The sequence below is a fragment of the Neolamprologus multifasciatus genome, chromosome 17 (genome assembly GCF_963576455.1).
Source record: "Neolamprologus multifasciatus chromosome 17, fNeoMul1.2, whole genome shotgun sequence".
Classification (NCBI taxonomy): Eukaryota; Metazoa; Chordata; class Actinopteri; order Cichliformes; family Cichlidae; genus Neolamprologus; species Neolamprologus multifasciatus.
The window spans coordinates 34,983,667-35,006,402 of record NC_140455.1 but is presented as its reverse complement, the minus strand read 5'-3'; the positions used below and the strand labels follow the sequence as shown (position 1 = coordinate 35,006,402).

Here is a 22,736-nt window from a genome sequence, read left to right as displayed (position 1 = left end):
ATATATAACAAAACGTAACAGTGGAACTGTTACAGTGGAACTGTTACATTTTTGGAACTGTTACGCAACAGTGGAACTGTTACAGTGGAACTGTTACGTTTTTATACAAAAGGCAGCCAACATAAAAAGAAGAGCTTTGAATGTTCTTTCACAAACATGGAGAACCCTTCCTGAAGAAATTACAGGAAAGCTTGGCTAAGAGAGTTCAGGCTGTGTCGAAGAATAAAGGTGGTCATAAAGAATTGCACAAATTCTTACTTTGTCTTGTATATTGTATTTACCTGTTAGTTTGTCACTATTAATTGCTACTCTTTTTTAAATGATGTAACATATTGTAGAGCTTGTTGATTCATAACTTAGTGAGTGTATAGAGAATTCTGTCACTTTTAGAGTGAAAGGATAAAATGAGTTGTTATTCAAAAAAATGCAGAAAAAAATGTATCTGGACAAAACTGGTCTTTAATGCAAGAGATATTTTTCAAGGATAAAAAGAAATTGTAAAAAGGTTGAAAAGATTTCCAAACAACATGTACGGACAAACTCAAATATATCCAACACTATATAGAACTCATCATTATTGCTAGTAATTTTGTCTAGTGATTGATAATAAATTCAGACAACAACCGTGGTGTAGGAAAGTAAAACAAAATAAAAAGTTCTCATTTATCTCACTCACTCTTAGTCCACTGCCTCAATCATTGTGAACTTTTTCCAAGCAAACACTGTTGAGTCGAGGATTCTGTGAACTCTCACGACCTTTGGATTTGTGTGTTACAATGTGATGTAACATATGTGTCTGAAAGGCAACCTTTTCAGAATAAAGGTTACCTCAAGCTGTTAAATGCAACTAACTTTCAATGGCCCCCTCATCTCCCTCTCCTTCATGGCTCAAAATGCATGTGCATTAAAAAACGTGTGTCAAAGTTTGTAAGGTATTAAACTGGAAACATGGCTGATGAGCTCGTCTGGAGCTGGTGCAAAACAGCCTCTGAATGGCTAATGAGCCTTCACAATCAGTTTGATTAGCACGTATATAAAGCAGCTCAATTATTAATATTTCAGGAAGGACATTCAAACAATGAATTCACATTTTCAGTGGATACTGAGATCCTATTCTGTATGTTTATTTGAAAACATGTAAATGTCTGTCACATCTACTGTAACTTAGTACAAATAAACTTATAGACTTAATAAAATAATATGTTACTCTACTAATTTCACATTTTAGGAAATATGCTAAGTCCATTCTCTAACTTAGTAAGAACCGGACTTAGAATATTTCCTAAAAATTACTGTTGCAGCAAGGCTAGCTGTAAGATCCAGTATCTATAAGACACAGTTAGCAATATGCTGTTTGTCTTTTCGTAGTTGTAAATCAAAGTCACTGGTGCTAGCTAGGAAATACTGTAGCACAGCTAACTCTCCGTGACTTCTGGAGTTTCTATTCTACATACTTGAGCAGATGTGAGATTTAGAGATGCTAGAGGTGTTTGTTACCTTTAGACGGCTACCTATTCTTCCATGTTTCTACTCTTTGTGTTATACTAAGGTAAGAGACTTCACATAGACAAAGGAGTGGTATTGATTTTTAGAAAACTGCACATAAGTGTATTCCCCCAAAACTTTATATTGTATATTTATGAAATTAGCTAATAAAAAATTATTACCAGGTTATGCTATCACAAGCAGTATGTGGTACATATAGTATATACATGTCTATCAAACTAGTACTCCACAAAATCACTGTTAAAATGAGCTTGTAGGGTAAGACATTGTTAGCTTTACCTGACCTAATGCTGTTTGAGTTTAAACAGAGGAACGGAGACAAGCTTGTTTCGAAAATCTGACACGTTTTCTTCTTACTTTGTCTCAGCATACATGAGCTGTGTGTTTCTGCTCAGGTGTGTTGCTGACACATATTAAGAAAAGCATGTGTCCCTGCTCTGTTTTCTTGACTGCATGTTCATGTAGTGTATAAAATGTGTCATTTTAGTTTTATTAAGCTTTGTTACATTTTAGAGCTTTGTTACCTGAAAGAACGAGGTTTACTGCTTAATTCCGAAAAGTACTGATGCTGTAGAATGACCGATATTTGGTCCAGTATGGATGCAGCACAATATGCAGGCATTCACTTGTATTTACCAATAGTGTGGTCTTCCTAAAACACATTAAATAGTGCACTCCATGCCCATGTCGTCTACGTCTGCAATGTTGATATTGGCATGTCCATTGGTCACTGCATTACTCTCCTGTCCATTTTCTTTGGACTGATTCTTCAGTGCTATTTTCTTCTGTCGCTTGACAATGCTGTAGTAGAGGAAGCCCCACACTGTGTTGGCCAAGAAGTAGAATCCAATAATCATTCCTAGGTATGTAACTCTGAAAGTAAAGAACATCGTAACAAATTACTGAAAATTCATCTGTCTGATTGCTTGCTCTAATTTGTATGTTAAACATTTTTGTTTACATAAAACATATATTTGTACAAGTCAAACTGTCTGTGTGCAAGTTTAGGTACACAAAATTCTATAAAATATAAAGATTGTCACTTCACTGGTTAGAAACCACTGCATTGAGGTAATTAAACTGTGGTACATTACAAGTGACATATTCAAGCACAATGATGAAGATTTAACTGTACCTAAACGCATTAGCATTATAGAGTCTGCATGCTCCACGGCCACCGCAATGCTTTGTACCCCACTTCAAACAGGTTCGGTCAATCAGTGCTCCAAAATATATAGGTGGAGGGATGCCACCTGTGAAACAAATCACATGTGATTAAAAAACAATTTTACCCCTAAAGGCTCGATGTGTGGGTTGGGTTTTAGTTTTAGTACTCACCCAGAGTTCTTATGATCAGTGTCTGCATACCCAAAGCCAGTGACTTCAAGTCTGGTTGTATAGACCTGAATTGTTGACCAAATTATACCATATCAGATACACATGTGAGCATTAAAACACAAAATAAGGTGGTATCAGATTGGAACTTTAAATTCAATTAATATAGTATCAGATAATTTAAAGAGAAAAAAAAAAGAAATCATCAACTGGCAAAATTTATGGCAACTGTAGGCATATTTAGTGTACATAGTAGTTCTCTTTTTTAAAAAGAGAGTTGCTAACTTTTTCCTAATACATTTTAAAACAACAGGTCTTTTGAGGAGCAGATTTCCTTCGGTTCCAGTTTCAGTGATTATAGTTCACACATGATCTACTCTGCATATGTTCAGAGTATATGCAAAGTAGATGGAGTGGTGATGAATTTCAGCAAAACTGTACATAAGGTTTATTTATGAAATTACTTAATAAAAAATCTTACCAGGTTTTGCTACCATAAACAGTATATGGTACATATAGTGTTGGGGAGTAACGGAATACGTGTACCGGCGTTACATATTTAAAATACAAAATATGAGTCACTCTATTCCGTTACAGTTACTGTTTAAAAAGGTGGTATTCAGAATACAGTTACTTTGTTGAAATAAATGGATTACACAGCAGTCTTTTCTTCAGTTGTTATTCAAAAAAATGAGGTCCAGAGGTCCGTTTACTACGGTTCGGAGGCGCGGGCCCAGCGTGGACCCGTTTTATATCCATGGGGAATAGTTTTCTATACAAGATTGCTGCAAGTTTTCAGAATACGTTACTCTCATTGAGTAACATAATGGAATATGTTAAAAATACATTTTGGGGCATGTATTCTGTAATCTGTAGTGGAATATGTTTTAGAAGTAACCTTCCCAACACTGGTTACATATTGTATATACATGTTTGCCAAACTATAACTCCACAAAAAAATGGATTTTTGTTACCCCTAAAAGCTTGAACATCTGCTTAACCACAAACTTAGAAGCAGATGTTCTTTAGTCAAATTGTGTCTCGCACCTGAGCAGAACAATGTATCCTGGCGTTCCTCCACAGGCAGAAATGAAGGCGCTAATTACAGACAACGACATGTAGATTTTAAATTTCATGTCACAATCATCCTTCCTGGGACACTGGCCCAGCACTGCAGATGTGTTTGCAGCTAGTCCTGCCTCATTAATGCAGGTGCAGTTATGAAACACCTAAAAACCAAGAAGAAAAAGTTAAAAATTAGCCTTAATTGTGGTCTGTCGGTGAGTTTGAGCTGTTTTTTTTTTTATTCACAGTAAATATTTATCTGTTCTAAGCTCTCTGTTTGTCTAGACCATCATCACCATTTCTTTGCCCATTCCGGTGGAGGTCTGGCAGCCGGCCAGGCAGGGTGAGGCATAAGTCATGCCGTTGTATGCACAGACCGGGTCCCAGTGCTTCACTGAGCAGAAGCATTGTCCATTGCACTGAGACAGCAAAGTCTGTGGGTTGTAGGACACTTGAGGGACGCTGGTACAGACAGACAAGTAAAGACACATTAACACTGTCAGTGGAGACATTTATGAGCATATTTTTAGTTTATAAGACTAAAATAAACTATTTAACTTTCAAAAATTTAGTGTAACCTAGCTTAACAAATAGGCTTGTGTGTCCATTCCACTCACCTCTGATATGACATGGTGAGACCGGCCACCTCTGCATTGTCACACTGGATGAAAATCTGAACGGCAAACATGCAAAACGACCCCAAAGAAGCACTAATTGCCACCCTGGCTGCTCCAACAACACCCAACTTGAAACGCTTCAGCAGAAAACCTCCAGTGATGAAACCCAGAGCTATCGCTGGCAGGTTCAATATACCTACAAGGAAGGATGGAAATGTTATAAACATGAAGCTTTTCAGTGTGTCGAAATTTTAGCTTTGTCATAGTAACTTTCGTTCTGCAAATCAGCTTGTAACACATAAACAGGAGCACTTGAATAGTAAAATAAGTGGATTTAGGAACTGCATAAATTCCAGTTTTCCGTATATTTTCTGAACCAATTTTATTTTAACAAAAAGGTAACTCCATAATGTTTTCACAATCCAGCAAGTAGCTCTTGCAATTGCAGCAATGTACCATAAGCAGACTTTGTAGGTCTATTTATGTCCATTCATGCGCAGAGTACTGAGTACACACAAAAGTTGTTTGCATTAAATGGGTTTGTTCAGCAGCCAACTGTTTTTATAACGTTTGGTGATAGAACAATTCATATTCTAACAATAACCCTGCCGGTTAGCCACTCGGTAATTAAATGCTACTTGACAAACATTCTAGCTCACACACACACACACACACACACACACACACACACACACACACACACACACACACACACACACACACACAGAGAAGGAGTAGTTCTTGCATTTTCAGTCTGCCTTATCACTCGCAATCAGACTTCCCTTCAATAACATCATTGTTTCAGTTGCCTTGGGCTACATAGTGCAGAAAACAGAAGGACGGTCTGATATCCTCGTGTTGGCGTTGTTCCCACATCATCATAATTAATGTTTTTCCAGAGTCCACATTACAAGTGACCAATCACCTTCTTGTGACGTCATACTTTTGCGACTTCGAAAAATACCCGCCTTCAAAAACAAATGTTCTTCGAGAAACCGCCTTTTGTCCGCCGATCCAGCAATTTGAATTCCACTCAAGATACTTTTCTTTAATAAACGGTAAGCATTATACATATATTTTCCTTGAAATGGCTGAAATGGATAGCTGTTTGTTTGCTAGTGATAGGCTACTTGCGAACCAGTGTTCTCCAGACAGAGAATTGCGTGTCGATGTATTATGATATATAATAAATGTACAGGTGAATATAGCTGTCATAAAAATGTTGTCAGGCTCGCCTCTGTCAGTGCCCCAGGGCAGCTGTGGCTACAATGTAGCTTGCCATTGCGTGAATGTGTGTGTGAATGTGTGAATGACTGAATGTAGTGTAAAGCGCTTTGGGGTCCTTAGGGACTAAGTAAAGCGCTATACAAATACAGGCCATTTACCAATGTTTTCCCTGGGACATCGTGTTAACATTACAGTGTAGTGTCCCCAGGGACATCGTTTTCCCTGGGACATCGTGTAAACATTGGTAAATGGCCTGTATTTGTATAGCGCTTTACTCAGTCCCTAAGGACCCCAAAGCGCTTTACACTACATTCAGTCATTCACCCATTGGCAATGGCAGCTACATTGTAGCCACAGCTGCCATGGGGCGCACTGACAGAGGCGAGGCTGCCGGACACTGGCGCCACTGGGCCCTCTGACCACCACCAGTAGGCAAACATGGGGTTAGTATCTTGCCCAAGGATATTTGGCACCAGGAGACAGCCTGGGATCGAACCACCGACCTTCTGATTAGTGGCTGACCTGCTCTGCCTGAGCTACAGCCACCACCCAGCCACATTAACACGATGGCCCAGGGAAAACATTAACACGATGGCCCAGGACAAATTTGTAAATTTCTGGATTACTGTTAATATCCATAGAATCAAGAACTCATGTCCAGTTTCACAGCTATGGACCAGTTAATTATGTTTCCAGGTGATATTTCGATTCATAGATTCAGCACACAACCATTAGTCTAGCCTTTTAGTTCAAATTCTATTCACTTATGTTTGTAAAATGATCAAGGAAGCTACTGCAATTTTGCCTGACCCAACCCCCGGGCCACGAAACACCAAAAAAGTTGGGGAACATTGGTCTAGAGAACACTGGTTAGCTAATGCTGTCGTCAAGTAGCCTATCACTAGCAAACAAACAGCAAGCCAAGTGAGGAACATATGTATAATGCTTACCGTTTAAAAAGTATCCTAAAAGGACTTCAAATTCGGCGGACAGGCGGCGGTTTCTCGCGAGTGAAGCGGAGCACTGGATTGACAGACAGGGGTGGGCACAAGTGAAGAAAATTTGTTTTAAGGTGGGTATTTCGAAGTCGCAGAAGTATGACGTCACAAGAAGGTCACTTGCGATGTTGAACCTGGAACAACATTTATTATGATGATGTGGGAACAACGCCAACACGAGGATATCAGATCGTCCAAAACAGAAAGTGAATGAAAGCCAGTTTTTGCTCCGTACCTATGAGGAAAATGGCTTTGGAGGCTGACTGGCCGTAGACTTGCTCTATGTACTTTGGCTTGAAGGTGATCAGGCCAATAAAGCCGTTGACAGCCACGAGGGAGGCAAGGATAATCAGCGAGTAGATTCTGTTTCTGAAGAGTCGCTTCAGAGATGGAATGAAATCTGGTGAAGTACAAAGCACATCAAACAGAAGAGGAAAATACTTTTATAGACACATAAAACTAAGTAAATATAAAGTAAAATAAAAATATTATTGCTGTGTTAAAATATTGTATAAACTATCTATTAGCAGGTTAGGGTTTGTAAGGCATGCCTGATTGTAATGACATAAATTACCTCGTTACTAAACCTCATTTTCCCAGTGAGAATGTACTATTTATCATGTTTAATACTTTTCATGATGGATTTTTTGAGATCAAAATTTAATAGTAATCTCTAATTATACTAAATGGGAATTTGAATCTAGCAGTTATATCTACAAAATTATGCATTTTCACAAGACTTTCTTTAAGATCTGTTAGGCTAAATGCTCTACTGAGCAGTGAATTACCTTTAGCCATTTCCTGAAATTTGACGGGTTTCTCCTGGGTTTCCTCTGGCAGGAATTGTTCCTGCTCTGTCTTTGTTGCAAGCTCTGTGCTTTTGCTTTGAATTTCCTCTTGCTCTTGTCCTTGCTTGGGTAAAGACTTTGGGAGGAAAAAAAATGGGATACTAGACAGTAGAACCACTGTGCCAGTCACTATGAAGCCCAGCCACCAGGCTCCCACCCAGCGGGAGTCCTTATAGGTGATGGTGATGGTGTCTGGAAGAAGGGGAAAGGCAAAGACCGCAGGTTATTACAGACATTTTTTCTGTAGGACTTTTATGAGTGACTTCTAAGCCTTTTCGTCATAACAGCTTAGTCATTAGTAGAAGTATGGATGCAGTTCTCTGGCTCAGGGAATGTCAATAGCTCTAATCCAAGTAGTGAAGAAAGAGCTTATGTCAACTATGTCAACAAGATGAAGTGTTGTGAAATCCTCTTGCCTCTGGTAGACCCATAATTTGTCAGTAAAGAAATGGTTTGACTTTTGTAATGTCATGTTGTGTTAGAAAGTCCAAATGGAAGAAAACATTTTGCTAAATTGAGACACGAATGAGTTTCAGTGTTGCTCAAGTCAACCAGAAGTCTTCTCTGCCTAATTAAACACTTCAATCAGGATATTACTAACATCGCAGGTAAACAGTTTTGTTACAAAATACTAAAAATTACTTTTTGTAATACCATACCTAAATCCACAAATCCAGTGTCCACGTAAATCTTGGAAAGGAAGGACCCAAGCATGAAGCCAAACATAGGTCCCAAGATTCCTACTGTATGGATGCAGGCTGGCAAACGGAGCGGAAAAGAGAAGATAAGTATTGAGCAGTTTGAGATTTGGCCATGATGGAGGAGTACAGCGGCCTTCTGAACTGTTTAGGATTTTAGGCAGTGAGGAAACACCGAGGGATAATTGAGTACAAGGTCAAAGAAATGTCAAAAAACAGAGGATATGTCTGTGAAGTTCTGTGAAGGTTCTCACAACAAAAAAACAGAGGAATAATAAATACAAGTGAAAAGTATTAAAATGCATGAAAACAGTGAAAGACAGCAAAACCGTAAATGATGACTAACCCAAATAAAAAGGGGTGTTCTCTTCTCTGGAGAAGTCATCCAGATAGGAAATTCCCAGTGGCATGACGGGAGTTTCTCCAATTCCTCGCAGCATGTTTCCCATGAATACATAGATCCACATGGGTGAACCAGCAGCCTTTTCACACTCTGGGGGGCAGGGGGAGAAACTTGACTTTACATTGTGCATATCATGAACGGAATTGTGTATAAAATCTAAAACAGAAAAATGACTAAAATCACCCCAAAACAGTCTATTTCAGACTTGAGTGATCTTACTTCTGATCCATTGCAGGGAATGTGGCTGCTAAATACCTAATTTGGTCTTTGCATCAAGTGTGTCATCTGCATCAGTCATGCTGTGGTTGGACAGACAGGGCAGGATGGTCTCAGTGCTGTTGACAGCAGCTTTGTGAGACACACTGGTCTCATATTTATACCTGGAAAATATTCAAAGTATTATCTGAAAATTGTGAAACATGTAAGTACACATACTCCTTCATTTCTTGGATGCTATAGAACACACATGCACTTTTAGCCATTTTATGCGATTACAGCTTTTGGGCATTTATGAATCTTATCAAACATTTCCAGTCTTTATTCTCTGGGAGCTCAACATAACTCTTAGTAATCTGATTATTTGATTGGTTCATTGTTATATTCATGAAGGAGAATGAAACTTTGTACTGACTGTCCCTGGAAGAAGTGAGGCAGGGCTACAAGGAAGGATCCCACAGCCATGATCAGACAACCAATTCCAATCAGTCTGGGACGATGGAGCTTGGCACCAAAGTAGCTCACAAAGGCGATGATGAGCAGGTTGCCTGTAGAGAAGAATTAAAAACAACTAAGAATGATTATGGAATGAATCAATGAACAGCTACAGTCTTTGCCAGGCATGAGAGTTCAGCAGTCTGCTTATCTTGCTTTAAATATAACATAACCTGAAATTTGTGCTTTGTAGTCAATAAATTAGATAAATTCCTGTAGTTGATATAAACCATAATGCTAACATGCTGCATTCAGTAAAAAAAAAGGCGCATACCCATTTCGAAGCTGCCATCTATAACACCAATCAGGGAGCTTGGGATATCAAACCGTCTTTCAATCTGTGTGATGGAGCTCTTCATGTAAGCTCCAGCAAAGGCTTTGGCAAAATATACAAATGCCAGGGAGGCCAGGAAGAGCTGGAAAACACACATGACCAGTTAGATTGAGCTTTTCTAGATTTAATTGCACTGGATTACTGGAAAGAGCTTCCAAATGGTTCCTCAGAACTTCTTTAAACAGTCAAAATGATTGTTGTGACCTGGATGATTGAATTGTAATCCCTTCTTCTGATGTGACCTATAGGGAGGTGAATGACAGTGTTTCCCATAATAGAATCAACTCACACACTAAACATACCCACAGCACTTCACAAATGCTTTTACCAGTGATTGACATTAAGTGACATTTGATGGGATTAGAGTACTGATACCAGAATAAGAGTGGTTACAACAGATTTTAAAAACCCACCACACTAATTCATCACTTATCAATCATCTTCCCTGAACTGATCTTGTCAAAGTTGTAGCACACACCACTGGGAGTAATAGATGATCCCACTGTTGATCCCATCAGGGCAAAACATTAAGCACTAGACAAACTCTGTTTATTGTTTCTAACAATCGCTAGCTACCTACCCAAAGTACGAATCAAGACCAAGACCATTGGTGATAAAATTAACTCTAACAATCCCTTTCAGTTAGATTGGTTAGTCCTCTTTCTAAGAAATATTTTTTCTTGTAATGAGCAAGCATATTCTTTACAAATATAAGAACATCTATGCAAGCTTTGCAACCAGTTTAGGTAATGTTAGAAACAATTCTCTTTGCATTGCAGCCAAAAAAAGACGCTTTTTGGCTGCTATACAAAAAAAAAAAACCCTAAAAAAGAAAACCCATAACTTGTAAAATGTTAAACAGACAACAAACATTTTGCTATAGATGTGCACTGTGTTCTACATTTAAAAAAGTGTTTAGCATAATATAATGCATCCAGCTTGATGAAAAGCTAATCGCTGAACACGTTCTTCTCTTAACTATCTCACTGAACGGAACCCTTTAAACTTTTGGACCATAAAATAATTGATAGAAAATTAAGGATGGTGTGTTTATTGAGCCTTCTAACATATATAAAAAAATTTAATATTTGTATCATATTTACTACATCAGGCATTTTTTTAAAAAAAACTTGCAGTTTGTTCCTTAAAAATGCATCGTGCATTTATTTTATTTTATTTTATTTTATTTTATTTTATTTTATTTTTTTGAAGACTTCTGACAAAAAGCCGTGAATCAAATATGACACACTTGGTTTTAATGGAGGTCATCGATTTAAAAGGTTAAATTGCACATAAACTGTATATGAGGTAACATTTAGTGGAGACCCTGGGATTTATTATTTTTATTTTAGGAATGCAAACTTTGCATCCAGCTTTACGTTTGACGGTAAGATCGTTAATGATTGAAAAGGGACTCGAGTTGAAGGTCACAGAGCAAACTGTGAATGACCACAAACAGTTCAGGGACATTTCAGTCTTTCCCAAGGGGCGCTGGTGACTTTTTGTTGAAAACAACACAATGCAAACAAGCAAACAGGCATTATCAACTTACTTTACAGCTGTTAGTACCCTGTGTTTTCTAAATTGCAGTCTGTTACGTGCAATGTAACATAAATCAAATAAGCCTGTAATGGACTATTAAACTGTCACGTTGTTGATTAAATGGGGCAGTAAACATCAGTAAATGGCATTTAATTAAAACATCTCACAGCCATATCCCCCCCCCCCCCCCCCAAACAAGAAACAAAAAAACTCAAAGTTGGATTTAATGCCTGCTTTCTAACTCTCCACAAAGATGATAAAAGCAGCTTTACAGTAACATGAGCTTTCATAGGTTTGCCTTTTGGCTCATTCACGTTTACATTTAAATTTCCAGTCATTAAAGCAGCGAGGGTTTCTGACCTTAAGCTTGGAGCAGCATGCCTCACGTGTTTTCTTGGATTCTACGCTCATGATGCTGCCGTGCTTCAGAGAAATCCGGGACAGAAGAAAATGGAATAGCACAAGACCTGAAAAGCCACAACAAGATTACGAGCAGGAAAAAAAACCCTAAAGTTTTCTAGATACTGTCTCAGGTAGTAACATCCTAAAAGGTGTCTAGCTGCAAAACTACATAGTCAGTGCATTGATTTGTTTCCAGAGTTTGTCCCAAAAAGATCAACGCAACTATTTTGTCTCAAAGAAAAATGTGCACTTACCTGACAACCAGCAGTGGTCGTCTGAGGGATGGCGGTGGAAGGTTTATTGTCCCTTTGCGCAGGACTTTGTGCTGAAAACGGGAGTCTTATCTTTAACAAATTACAAGTGAACATCACCTGTAATTAGTAACACAGCCACTCATGTGAGTTTGTTTTCATGTCAATAAAAAGTCATCCTACCTCTTCAACTCTCACACACAGCCACTCCTTCACACAAATACAAATGTGACAACAGTGGTGGCTTTCATCGAGTGATTGTATGAGCAGCATAGAAAGGTTCAGAAGTTCACTGAACACACAAACACACACACACACACACACACACATTCACAGACCCGCACATCCTCCTCTGAGAACTTCATAAGCCTCCTGAGTAGCCATCCTGTGGAACAGACAACAAACAGCAGCATGAAACGGGTCAAAACTTCTTGTAATACAAACCTGCTGTTTCTGTTGGTCTGCTGCTTTCAAAGTGAAATACTTTCCTCCTCCGGAGAAACTCGGCCTTTTTGTACGGTTGGGTGTCTCAAAGATGTGATCAAAGTCTTCCTGTCCTATTGATAGCCTTTAACAATGGTTTTCTCTCTGCATGTCCTTCTCAGTGAGTACGGCAAATCACATCAAATCTCAATGACTTGTCACCTTTGTGAGACAGACTGGAAACTTGTCAATAAAGCTGTGAAATGATGTTTTTTTTTTTAGGGTTAACAGTTGTTTGTTAAACTATCTGCAAACATTATGGTTATTGTAAATTTGCAGCAAAATGTATATATATGTACACACACACGTGTATATATATGTACACACACACACGTGTATATATGTACACACACACACACGTGTGTATATGTACACACACACGTGTGTACATATGTACACACACACGTGTGTACATACAGTGGGGCAAAAAAGTATTTAGTCAGCCACCGATTGTGCAAGTTCCCCCACTTAAAATGATGACAGAGGTCAGTAATTTGCACCAGAGGTACACTTCAACTGTGAGAGACAGAATGTGAAAAAAAAATCCATGAATTCACATGGTAGGATTTGTAAAGAATTTACAAATCCTATATATATATTAGGGGTGCAACAATACTCGTATCGATATTGAACCGTTCGATACAGTGCTTTCGGTTCGGTATGCATATGTATCGACCAATACAAAATTTTTAATTTATTTTATCATCTTTCCTTCTGATGATGCTGTCTGTGTTGAGCGCTCAGTGGATCTGCGCTCGACAGTGCAGCCTAGGCGGAGTAGTCGAACGCAGATTCACTGAGCGCAGGGCAAGCTAGCGAGACAGAAGCTAAGCTCTCCTTGCAACATGGCAAATTGAACCTCCCCCACCCTCATTCAGATCTGGCCTTTGGAACTATTTTGGTTTTCATGTGACGTATGACCCTGAAGGTAAGCGCGTCATGGACAAAAGTAAAACAGTATGTTAGATGTGCCACGCAATGCTCAATTACATTGGTGGGAACTAGTGCGTTAGCTCGTTAACGTGTTGGCTGTCCAGCCCCACGCACGGGGCGATCCGCGGTAGCTTGTTAACGGAGATTTGCCGTGTTGTGGCGTTAACGTCATTTCAGATTAATTAATTTCAGCACTAGTGGGAACACAACAAATATGACTGTACATTTACTCCGACATCATCCTAGTGCAAAGACAAGTGGAAGCATGCATGCTACAAACTTTACCCGAGTCATTTAGACATCTGTTAGCACATGATTCTCCTTATGGGGACCTGATATGTTTAATATGCTGCTGAGAATATAGCCCAGAAGAAGCGTATAGTATAGCTTTTATTTTGGAAAGAGACATTTCTCTGTAATAAACTCTCTTTTCCAGAGATGAGGGATTTCTCGATCAGATAGATTAATTTATATATTTATAATTTTAATAAATGACAAATTAAAAAGGCATGAACATTTTTTTGTATCGAAAAAATATCGAACCGTGACACCAAAGTATCGAACCGAACCGAACCGTGAATTTTGTGTATCGTTGCACCCCTAATATATATATATATATACACATATATATACACGCATATATATATATATATATATATATATATATATATATATATACGCATATATATATATATATATATATATATATATATATATATATATATATATATATATATATATACGCATATATATATATATATATATATATATATATATATATATATATACACACACACATATATATATATATACACACATATATATATACACACACACACATATATATATATATATATACACACATACATATATACACATATACATATATACACACATATATATATATACACATATACATATATATACACATACACATATATATACACATACACATATATATATATACATATATATATATATATGTGTATATATATATATATATATATATACACACACGTGTGTATATATATACATGTGTGTGTGTATATATATAGACACCTATATATACACCTAAGTAGTTCTATTTAGGTGTCTTTGTTTTTTATGTTTAAGGAGAAAACCAGTCCAAAGAGTGTTGCTATAATCATCACAATTTAATATATGTGTAAAGGTCACATATATGTAAGTTTCTGTAATAAAATGTTTAATTTAACACGACTTCACTGTGTGCTGTCTTTGGGGAACACAAAGACTCGTTTATACACCCATTCATGTACTCCTTGCTTGCTTTGCCTTTCCTTTAAATAAAGATGGTCCTATTATCACTAGAGAGATGGCTGAGCTGAAAGAGTGGTTACATTTTCCAGTGGCCATTCCAGTCCATCCGTTGGCCTTAGCCTGCCTTTCCCTGTTAGCAGTCGGACCACCACCCTAGAAACCCTGCCTGTGTGCCTCACAATCTCTTTTTTCCATGTTTTTTTTGCCCAGCAGAACCTTCTTACACCAGAACAAACAGGAGTAAAGGAAACAATAATTTGTTAACAGTGCTAGCAGAAGCAGGACATTGCCACACAATAGCCAGACAACCAGGCCACAGCCAACATGACTCTATGCTAAAATTGAAGCCCAGGGATGTTGCAAAAAGAAAGACTGTCTACCCTCCCCAGTATGTGCACATCATATTTTCTTGTATTATATACTGTTATATGAAAATATGTATCAAAATATCAGAGACTATATCAGATTGGTATTAGCAATACTGCCCTGTATTTACTTGGTATCAATACCAAAATCTGCAGTATCACACAGCACTAATTAAAAATGTACCTGCAAGGCTAGATACAACTGTTGAGCAACTCTTTTTGTAATTTCCAGGAAGTGTTTAATAAATGCAGAAGCAATTAAGGTCAAATCAATGTGACAGTGAATAAAAACAGAGAAGATATTTCTGGTCTTTTGGTGATTGTCAGATGTGTTTATTTGGCAGAAAACAGATTCAGTACCTTCTTTAAACACAGAAGAAAACCATCCAGTACTGCTGAATTAGATTTGAATTCTATTTAATCTAATGATTTCAAATGGCTTCATCTTGGTTTTGCTAGCTCTACATTTCAGATCCTGCTGCAAGATTCACACACACAGCTGGTGATGTGCTTGTAAGCGTATTGTCTGGTAGTCAGGTCAGAGCAGTGCAGGGTCATCAATTTCTTCTCCGAGTTCTGCTCCACGCAGCATTTGCGCTCCTGCTGCAACATCAAGTCACCATTTAACACCAGCACCCTGTGGCAGTTGGAGGATGAGAAGAACGAAGAGAAAGCAGTGAGGGGGAAGGATTAAAAAGGACAGAGGAAGGTAATGGTATTTTTAATGTATTTTTAAACATACAGAATAAGGAAAGTAGATAAAAATCCATCTAAATGTCTACAATTCAAGCTTCACTTACACTTATGCCCTAGTTTTCATTTTCCTTTTATATGATGGCATGCTTGTGAACCTGTATTTTTACTTCAACAGTGAAGATTTCCTCTTACCTCAATTGAGACGAACATTGTCCCTGGCACGCGGGTATCTGTATTACAGTAGAACAGTTTTCTATGGTGATGTTGAAGCTGGACACCCTGGGAGCACAGCCCCTTTTACCTGAAAGTGGCAGAAGTAAAACAGAAGATGAAGCACAGTGAGCAAATCCTTTCAAAAATGAATGACATTAAACATTTTGGATGATTATTAGCTATCTTTAGTTACAAGTTTGACTTCTGTAAAAATAATGAAAGTGAAAGCAGTCTATTAGACAAAGTTCAGAGTTATAAATGGGGTGATCGTGGCTCAAGAGTTGGGAGTTCGTCTTGTAATCGGAAGGTTGCCGGTTCGAGCCCCGGGCCGGACAGTCTAAGTCGTTGTGTCCTTGGGCAAGACACTTCACCTACCGCCTACTGGTGATGGCCAGAGGGGCCGATGGTGCGATATGGCAGCCTCGCTTCTGTCAGTCTGCCACAGGGCAGCTGTGGCTACAACTGTAGCTGCCTTCACCAGTGTGTGAATGTGAGAGTGAATGAATAGTGGCATTGTAAAGCGCTTTGAGGGGTGCTGAAAAGCGCTATATAAATGCAATCCATTATTATTATTAAATAACTCATGGTTTTCCTTTTGTCTTCACTTACATGTATAACAGCAGTGTTGGTCATCCCAAATTCTGTCCTCCTGGAAAAAAACAGAAGCTTGTTCTTCCATGCATACTGTACTTTTGTAGTAAAATAACCATTTCAACCCTAGTTTTTACCATATTTTAAGACAAAATGGTTGAATATTTAAAACTAGGTTAATTACATATGACATGCATACATTTTATTACAATTTTGAATAGAAGTAAACATTTAAAATATAAGTCTAAGGAGCTTGGAAGGAAAAGTGTCCTAACTTCTTCAGTTCTAAGAGCAAGTTCTAAAATATAAGTTTATTGTTTTAAAATCCATATTCTTAGACGCGGGTTACAGTTTCAGGATCACTGTGTAGGTTTTCAGTACCTCGGGGCAGCTTTCTTTGGGACAGACTTTAGTCTCAGTCTGAATCCCTTCTTTGCTGCAGCTAAATGACTTGCAGGGATGGGCAGGATCTGTCCATTTGTCCCCTGCCTACACAGATATAAACCAGACAACACAAGATATTTTGTTATCATTTTGTTTCAGTCAAATTCAAACTGATCTCCAAGGAAAAAGAAACACAGAGCACAGACACAACACACCTTGTATGTCTGTTCATTATAGCTGCATGTCTTCTCAACTGAAAAACAGAACAAATGTTCAAAAAATGAACTTGAATTTTTTGATTTTATTTTATTTTATTGATTAGCATTCAAATATCTCAATGAATACAGAACAAAGATCTACCACAAAGCAAGAAAGCATGAGACAAGGCTAATCAAAAGGTATTGGCTGAAGCATTTGCTTATTACGCCAACCCTTTTAACAAAAGATCTTTTTGCATGCAGGTCCTGTACACAGGGCTCGAAGCAAAGAATAAAACAAAGCAAAAACAAACAAACAAAAAAAAACAAAAAAAACCTTTCCACCTTAGATAAGTAACTACATCAAAGCAAAACAATCAAGAGTTTCATTATTATTATTTTTGCTCTTTTCATTCTTGATTTATACATTTTTCTAATACTCTATTTTTAAACATGTTTTTAAACAAGGAAAATGAACTACACCTTTATAAATCACTGCCATAACTATTCCACAGGTTAACTCCTCTAACAGAAACACATCTCTGCTTTATATTTGTCCTTATCTTGTTTTTTTTAAAGAAATCTGTTCCCCTTAAGTCATATTGACTCGTTCTGACTTTAAACAGCTTCTGAGTACTGGGACAAAGCAAGTTATTTTGTGCTTTATACATTATCTGTGTGTCAATGGAAAATTGTACTTAGTAGTCAGTATAATCTTTTAATGATATAAGTTTGAATATGGTAGAATACTGCATGTAATCATTTGTGTTTAGAAGTATGTAGTTGGTCTCATCCTAGGAAGTCTGTAACATTCCAGGGTGTTCTGGCATTCACCCCCACATCCTAGGAGCATGGGAAAAGGTCGTACCTTGTTTTATTGTTTTATTGTTTTACGGTAGGATTAACGTAGTTATATCTGTTTCCAGTCTAAGTGGTTTTGGTTTGATGAACTGCTGGACTTTGAGTCCAGCAGGTTTAGGGAAGTCATTTATGGGGTCACACTCTGACACACACACACACACGTACACCTCCACATTCCAATGTAAGGAACAAACGCTCACTGAAGTGTATAAATAAAAGACCAGGGCAGTCCTCAGGGTCAGTCTCTGAGACTCACTCTTGGGGTGTGAGTTCTGGGGGCTGCCCTTGCTAGCAAGAAATTCTGTGTGTTTCTTCTCTCTGATTCTCTACTGAAGAAGTGTTTTAGAATATATCTCTTAACACTGTGCCATTATATATTCAACTAAATCATAAAATTTCAGGGAATTCAGATTAATAAACAAAATGTTAGTTGGTTCTACATTACTTGAATATTACTTGAATAATAAGTAAAACAACAGCATTTTTCAGATGACGCACAAACACAGCCAGAGGTACAAAAATTTGAAATTTTCCTAATATATGTGTCACTTAAATCACTTAAAAGTCTCTCAAGTGACTCCAAAATGCAATGGCACTTTGGGATCATGACAATGTGTTGCCATGCAGAAGTGAAAGTAAGTGTGTGTCAAACAGTGTCAAAAATGCATAATGTAAAAATGAATAAATAAAAATAGGAAGTGCCAGTTCTTACCACAAATCTGATCACCACAGCAAGTTCTGTTTACCAAAACAGCATTGTGTCCACAGACAGGAGCTGGTTCAGGAGGTTTACGAAAACACTCCTCAGTATGCGTCTGGTTGTTACATGTGCAAAGGTAACAATTGGACCGCCACACTTCACCGGGCTAAAAGAAGTGCACAGGAAGTTTTTTTTATTTTAACAGTCCAAATGAAATTAGAGAAATGAAACCTTATTTGGAACGAGGAGGGAAAAATACTTACTAGTTTAGGCTCTCCGGTTGGCCCTTTGCAAACTGGGGAAAAAAAGAAAGATCTCACACATTTCTCTGCATAAGAATTTAAATAAAGTTAAAGGTGTCATTGTAAGCCTTGTAGACAAAATTACTCACAGGAACAGTCAGCCACACAGATGTTTGAGTGATTTCCTGCTCTGAGCAAGTTGCTGGGACAGAAACAACCTGCTGTGTTCTTTTTAAGCGAGTCTCCTGGATATCGCAGTCTGAAGCAAAGGAAAAACACAAATGCTGAAAACAACTTGACAACAAGTCTAAATTGAATTTAGCAGAATGTGAGCACAATAAGTACAAATATTATTTGGTAAAAAAAACAAAACAAAACCCTGCATAGCAGAAGTCATCCGTCTTGTCATAACATTCTCTATACACCAGTCCACCTGGACATGCCACATCTGAAATACGATCATGGACACTAAAGTTAATTACACAAGATTCAGTTTTATGACAAAATTAACACATTAGCCAACTTATGTATGCACAATGTAGACAAGTGAGTAATAAATTACTGCTTTATTGACTTTGCTCAAAGAAAATACCACATACCACAGGTTCCATTGGTTAGTTTTCTCCAGTCAACACAGAAACCAGCATTTCTACACTCTTCTGCAGCTTGCTCCACAGCAGCACAAGAAGCATTTGGGTTAGAGCACGAATCAAACTTACAATTCGTCTTTTGAAGGGTTAGATTCACATACTTGCTGCAATTTGCAAAGACTCTGAAGACACAGAAAAGATTAATTTTTTCAAATTCAAATCTTTTCACAGTCAAATAAGACAGGTGGCATAGCAATAGGAAAACATATAACACCAGTAAAATAAAAAGAAACACAGCTTGGAAGGCACAAGTGAGCTACATAAGCTGATGACCTTTTATAGTCAGTCAGCTTTCACTGAGAGTAGGCCAGAACTTCACTAGAGAGCATGGGAGTTGTGTCAGAGTATACATAACATCATATCTTATCTTTAAATGATTTTGTGGGCACAAAGCTTTACTTTTATGCTATATCAGAGTGATGGCAGTAGCCATTTATCTACAGGTGCACTTATAATTACAGAATCTGATACCAATGAGGATAGTATGTTAGTGTATGTAGCTTACACGTTGTCTAGAAGTGCACACAGCAGACTTGGAAGACAGGTAGTGATTATTTTACTGATTAGTGAAGCTTGCTCAGCATGACAGGATACATTCTTTGGTGCAGAAAAACAGGCTGGCTTCTGAGGATCTGGATACACCCAGTCAAAGGCTGTCTTATCACAACAGCTGTCATCCTCAATCTGCCCTCTTTTACGAATACACGATGCACCACCACACACACCTGGAGAAGGTAGAGAAAAGTGATATATATGGATGTAGATTTACGTTAAATGCAATGAGAATATTCTGCATTGCTTTGTATTGTGATGGACAGGTCCTGTTCAGTAGAATTTCCATTTACACTGTTAAAGATACACATAAACATGTATACACTATGCTAGAACAGACTTAAATTACAAAAAGTAACAAATAAAAAAACATGGGACACTGTAAAAGGATTAACAAATCAACACCTGATCTACAAATCTGATTAATGCATATTTTACTCACAGTAGAACATAGAAAATGTTAAATGGTTAAAATGAGAGAATCTACAATTTTTGTAAGACAAAAATAAAGTTATTTTGAAATTTGTTATGTGGAACATGACTTAGACAAGTTGCTGCACGAGTGGAGTGCTGATAACAAACCAGATGGTCTCTCTCCTCTCTAAAATTTCCTCTAAACAAATTTCATTTAATTCACATATGGCTTTTTCCCCCCTTTTGAGCTGTAACCTGCAGTTAATTGTGTTCACAGATATTTATTTCTGAAAGCATTCCTAAGTTCTTCAAATTCTTTGCAATTTTTAATGAGGAAAACAATTAATTTTTTCTTCTGAGAAACTTTTATACACCCAATTATCCTTCTTATCTGTTGCCAGTTAACCAAGCTGCACAAATATAATATAAAAATATTCCTTCAGCTGTTTCTCTGCACCACTTACTTTTTCATGACAATTTTCCCTTACCTCATTTTTTAAAGATGTGTTTTGGGCATTAAAGTTCAAGATACAGTGAAATGCCTCAGTTCATAAATTTGACATATTTTTATGTTCTATTGTGAATAAAAGCTGAATTGTTGGACTTGCTTCTATGAGACTTGCTAATCATTGCCTCCTGTTTTTATTTACATTTTACACAGTGCCCCCAAGTTATTTGGGACAGTTTTCAATCACAGATGTGTTCTAGCACTTTTCCCTCCAATACCCACCACATTGTCCCTCGGTGTTGTTGTAGAAATTTTCCATAGCCAGACTGATCAGTAGGTTGTAATGCGGGGTGAGGGAAATATAAGAGCGGATATCCGGGAGCTGGATGATAACTTTGTGTATGACGGTCTGAAATCTCAACCCATGCTCTTCATATGGTGGTTGTATGATCACATTGTTCAGAGTCGCCTAAGGTCAATTAGATCAGTGTCAAACCAATGTCTTAGTCTTACTATTGGCCAGTGTTGGCCTTAAATAAATATAGACTTGAAATAAAGTTATTCTATACTTGTGTAAATAACTGAGATCTGTACTATATTTGTGTTATTACCTACCTGTACTTCAGACAAATGCGGGAAAATACTGAGTTTAGCTACATTGCTCTGATATCTCAGGATGATGTCTTTAGCACAAGACTCTTGGAGGCCAGGTACACAATTAAAGTTGTCTACTGCAATGGTTAGATTATGACGTGGTGTGCGCTCCTCCACCAAGACGTAGGTGCATTGATTGAGGAAATTAAAAGTTACTCCTTGGAAAGAAATGTAGTGGCTCTGTCCGGACAAGTCACATTGACCTGGGAATGGCACATGAAAAGGTAACTGCAGTAGATACTGGTAGAACATAAATCTATAAAGAAATTCCTACATAAACTAACCTCATTACTTAAGGAAAGTTTCAATGTGTTACTTGAGCCTGTTTCAGTTTATGCATTGTTTTAAATAAATTGCATGCTCAAAAAATGTTTTGTCACGCTCATGTTTCTTCTTATTGCACGTTGAAGCTCTACTTGGAACCTTGTTAAACTCCAACCATGCAAAACACAATTTTTGCCATTTTTTAGTTGGTCTTAATCATTTATTTGGGACTGTATCTAGATCTGAAAATCTATGGTCTAAAAACAGTTATCCTACATGATCCAGTGAAATATTTTTTTTTTTAAATAAAGGAAGTATGCCACTTTATCATCTAAGTCTTACATTGATCAGCATTTGATTGAAACATGGTTGGAATTTAAATTGTAGGCATAATTCTTACATTTTTCAAACAATGGCCAAACCAAATAGATTAAGGACAAATAAATTTAAAAGCAAATCTTACTGTTAATAAACAAAACAAGATAAAAAGGATAAAATAGAGAGATAACTTCAGTCTAGAAAAATCCCCGGGAAAAACATGAAAGGAAGAAAATAGACTTACAGTCACATTTCCATGTTTCACAGCATCCATCTGAGACTTTTGTGACCCGACCTCTGGGGCACTGGGGAACTGTTGCCTCTGGACATACCAAAGGTGTCAATACAATCTTCCCATTTATGCAGTTCTTGTTCAAGCAATCATCAGTCCACATCTCACCACAAGCCCAGATTTTTGTCTTGTTCAGCTCTTTACACTCACACACTGGTGGTGGGGTAGAAACAATTGTGGGGGACAGTGTCTAGTTTAGTTTAAATAATTTAAAGACTAATTTCTTGAAAAGGAAAATAACATCCAAAAGAAGTTAATAAGCAC

At 37.5% G+C, this 22,736-nt stretch overlaps 2 protein-coding genes across 2 annotated transcripts in view; both read right to left on the bottom strand.

Annotated features, from left to right (window-relative positions):
* Positions 1 to 441: 441 nt before the first annotated feature.
* On the bottom strand, positions 442 to 12,155 carry slco1d1 (solute carrier organic anion transporter family, member 1D1). Its single transcript, XM_085137986.1, has 15 exons — positions 11,941 to 12,155; positions 11,645 to 11,751; positions 9,683 to 9,824; positions 9,329 to 9,461; positions 8,953 to 9,077; positions 8,641 to 8,787; positions 8,256 to 8,354; positions 7,537 to 7,788; positions 6,984 to 7,148; positions 4,524 to 4,719; positions 4,203 to 4,368; positions 3,889 to 4,070; positions 2,845 to 2,909; positions 2,642 to 2,759; positions 442 to 2,379 (listed from the first exon to the last, which is right to left on the bottom strand). The coding sequence occupies exons 2-15, from the start codon at positions 11,693 to 11,695 to the stop codon at positions 2,169 to 2,171; spliced, it is 2,052 nt and encodes a 683-aa protein (XP_084994112.1). The 5' UTR covers positions 11,696 to 11,751; positions 11,941 to 12,155; the 3' UTR covers positions 442 to 2,168.
* A 2,274-nt stretch (positions 12,156 to 14,429) lies between these two features.
* Positions 14,430 to 22,736, bottom strand: part of LOC146499750 (uncharacterized) — a 38,072-nt gene continuing 29,765 nt past the window's right edge. Inside the window, exons 32-45 of the mRNA XM_085137965.1 lie at positions 22,425 to 22,625; positions 21,560 to 21,801; positions 21,227 to 21,413; positions 20,036 to 20,255; positions 19,480 to 19,652; positions 19,259 to 19,328; positions 19,030 to 19,139; positions 18,902 to 18,933; positions 18,651 to 18,804; positions 17,096 to 17,133; positions 16,878 to 16,985; positions 16,515 to 16,554; positions 15,885 to 15,993; positions 14,430 to 15,633 (exon numbers count right to left, since the gene is read on the bottom strand). Of these exons, the coding sequence (XP_084994091.1) occupies positions 15,465 to 15,633; positions 15,885 to 15,993; positions 16,515 to 16,554; positions 16,878 to 16,985; positions 17,096 to 17,133; positions 18,651 to 18,804; positions 18,902 to 18,933; positions 19,030 to 19,139; positions 19,259 to 19,328; positions 19,480 to 19,652; positions 20,036 to 20,255; positions 21,227 to 21,413; positions 21,560 to 21,801; positions 22,425 to 22,625 (1,853 nt within the window). The 3' untranslated portion in view covers positions 14,430 to 15,464. The remainder of the gene's footprint in view (positions 15,634 to 15,884; positions 15,994 to 16,514; positions 16,555 to 16,877; positions 16,986 to 17,095; positions 17,134 to 18,650; positions 18,805 to 18,901; positions 18,934 to 19,029; positions 19,140 to 19,258; positions 19,329 to 19,479; positions 19,653 to 20,035; positions 20,256 to 21,226; positions 21,414 to 21,559; positions 21,802 to 22,424; positions 22,626 to 22,736) is intronic.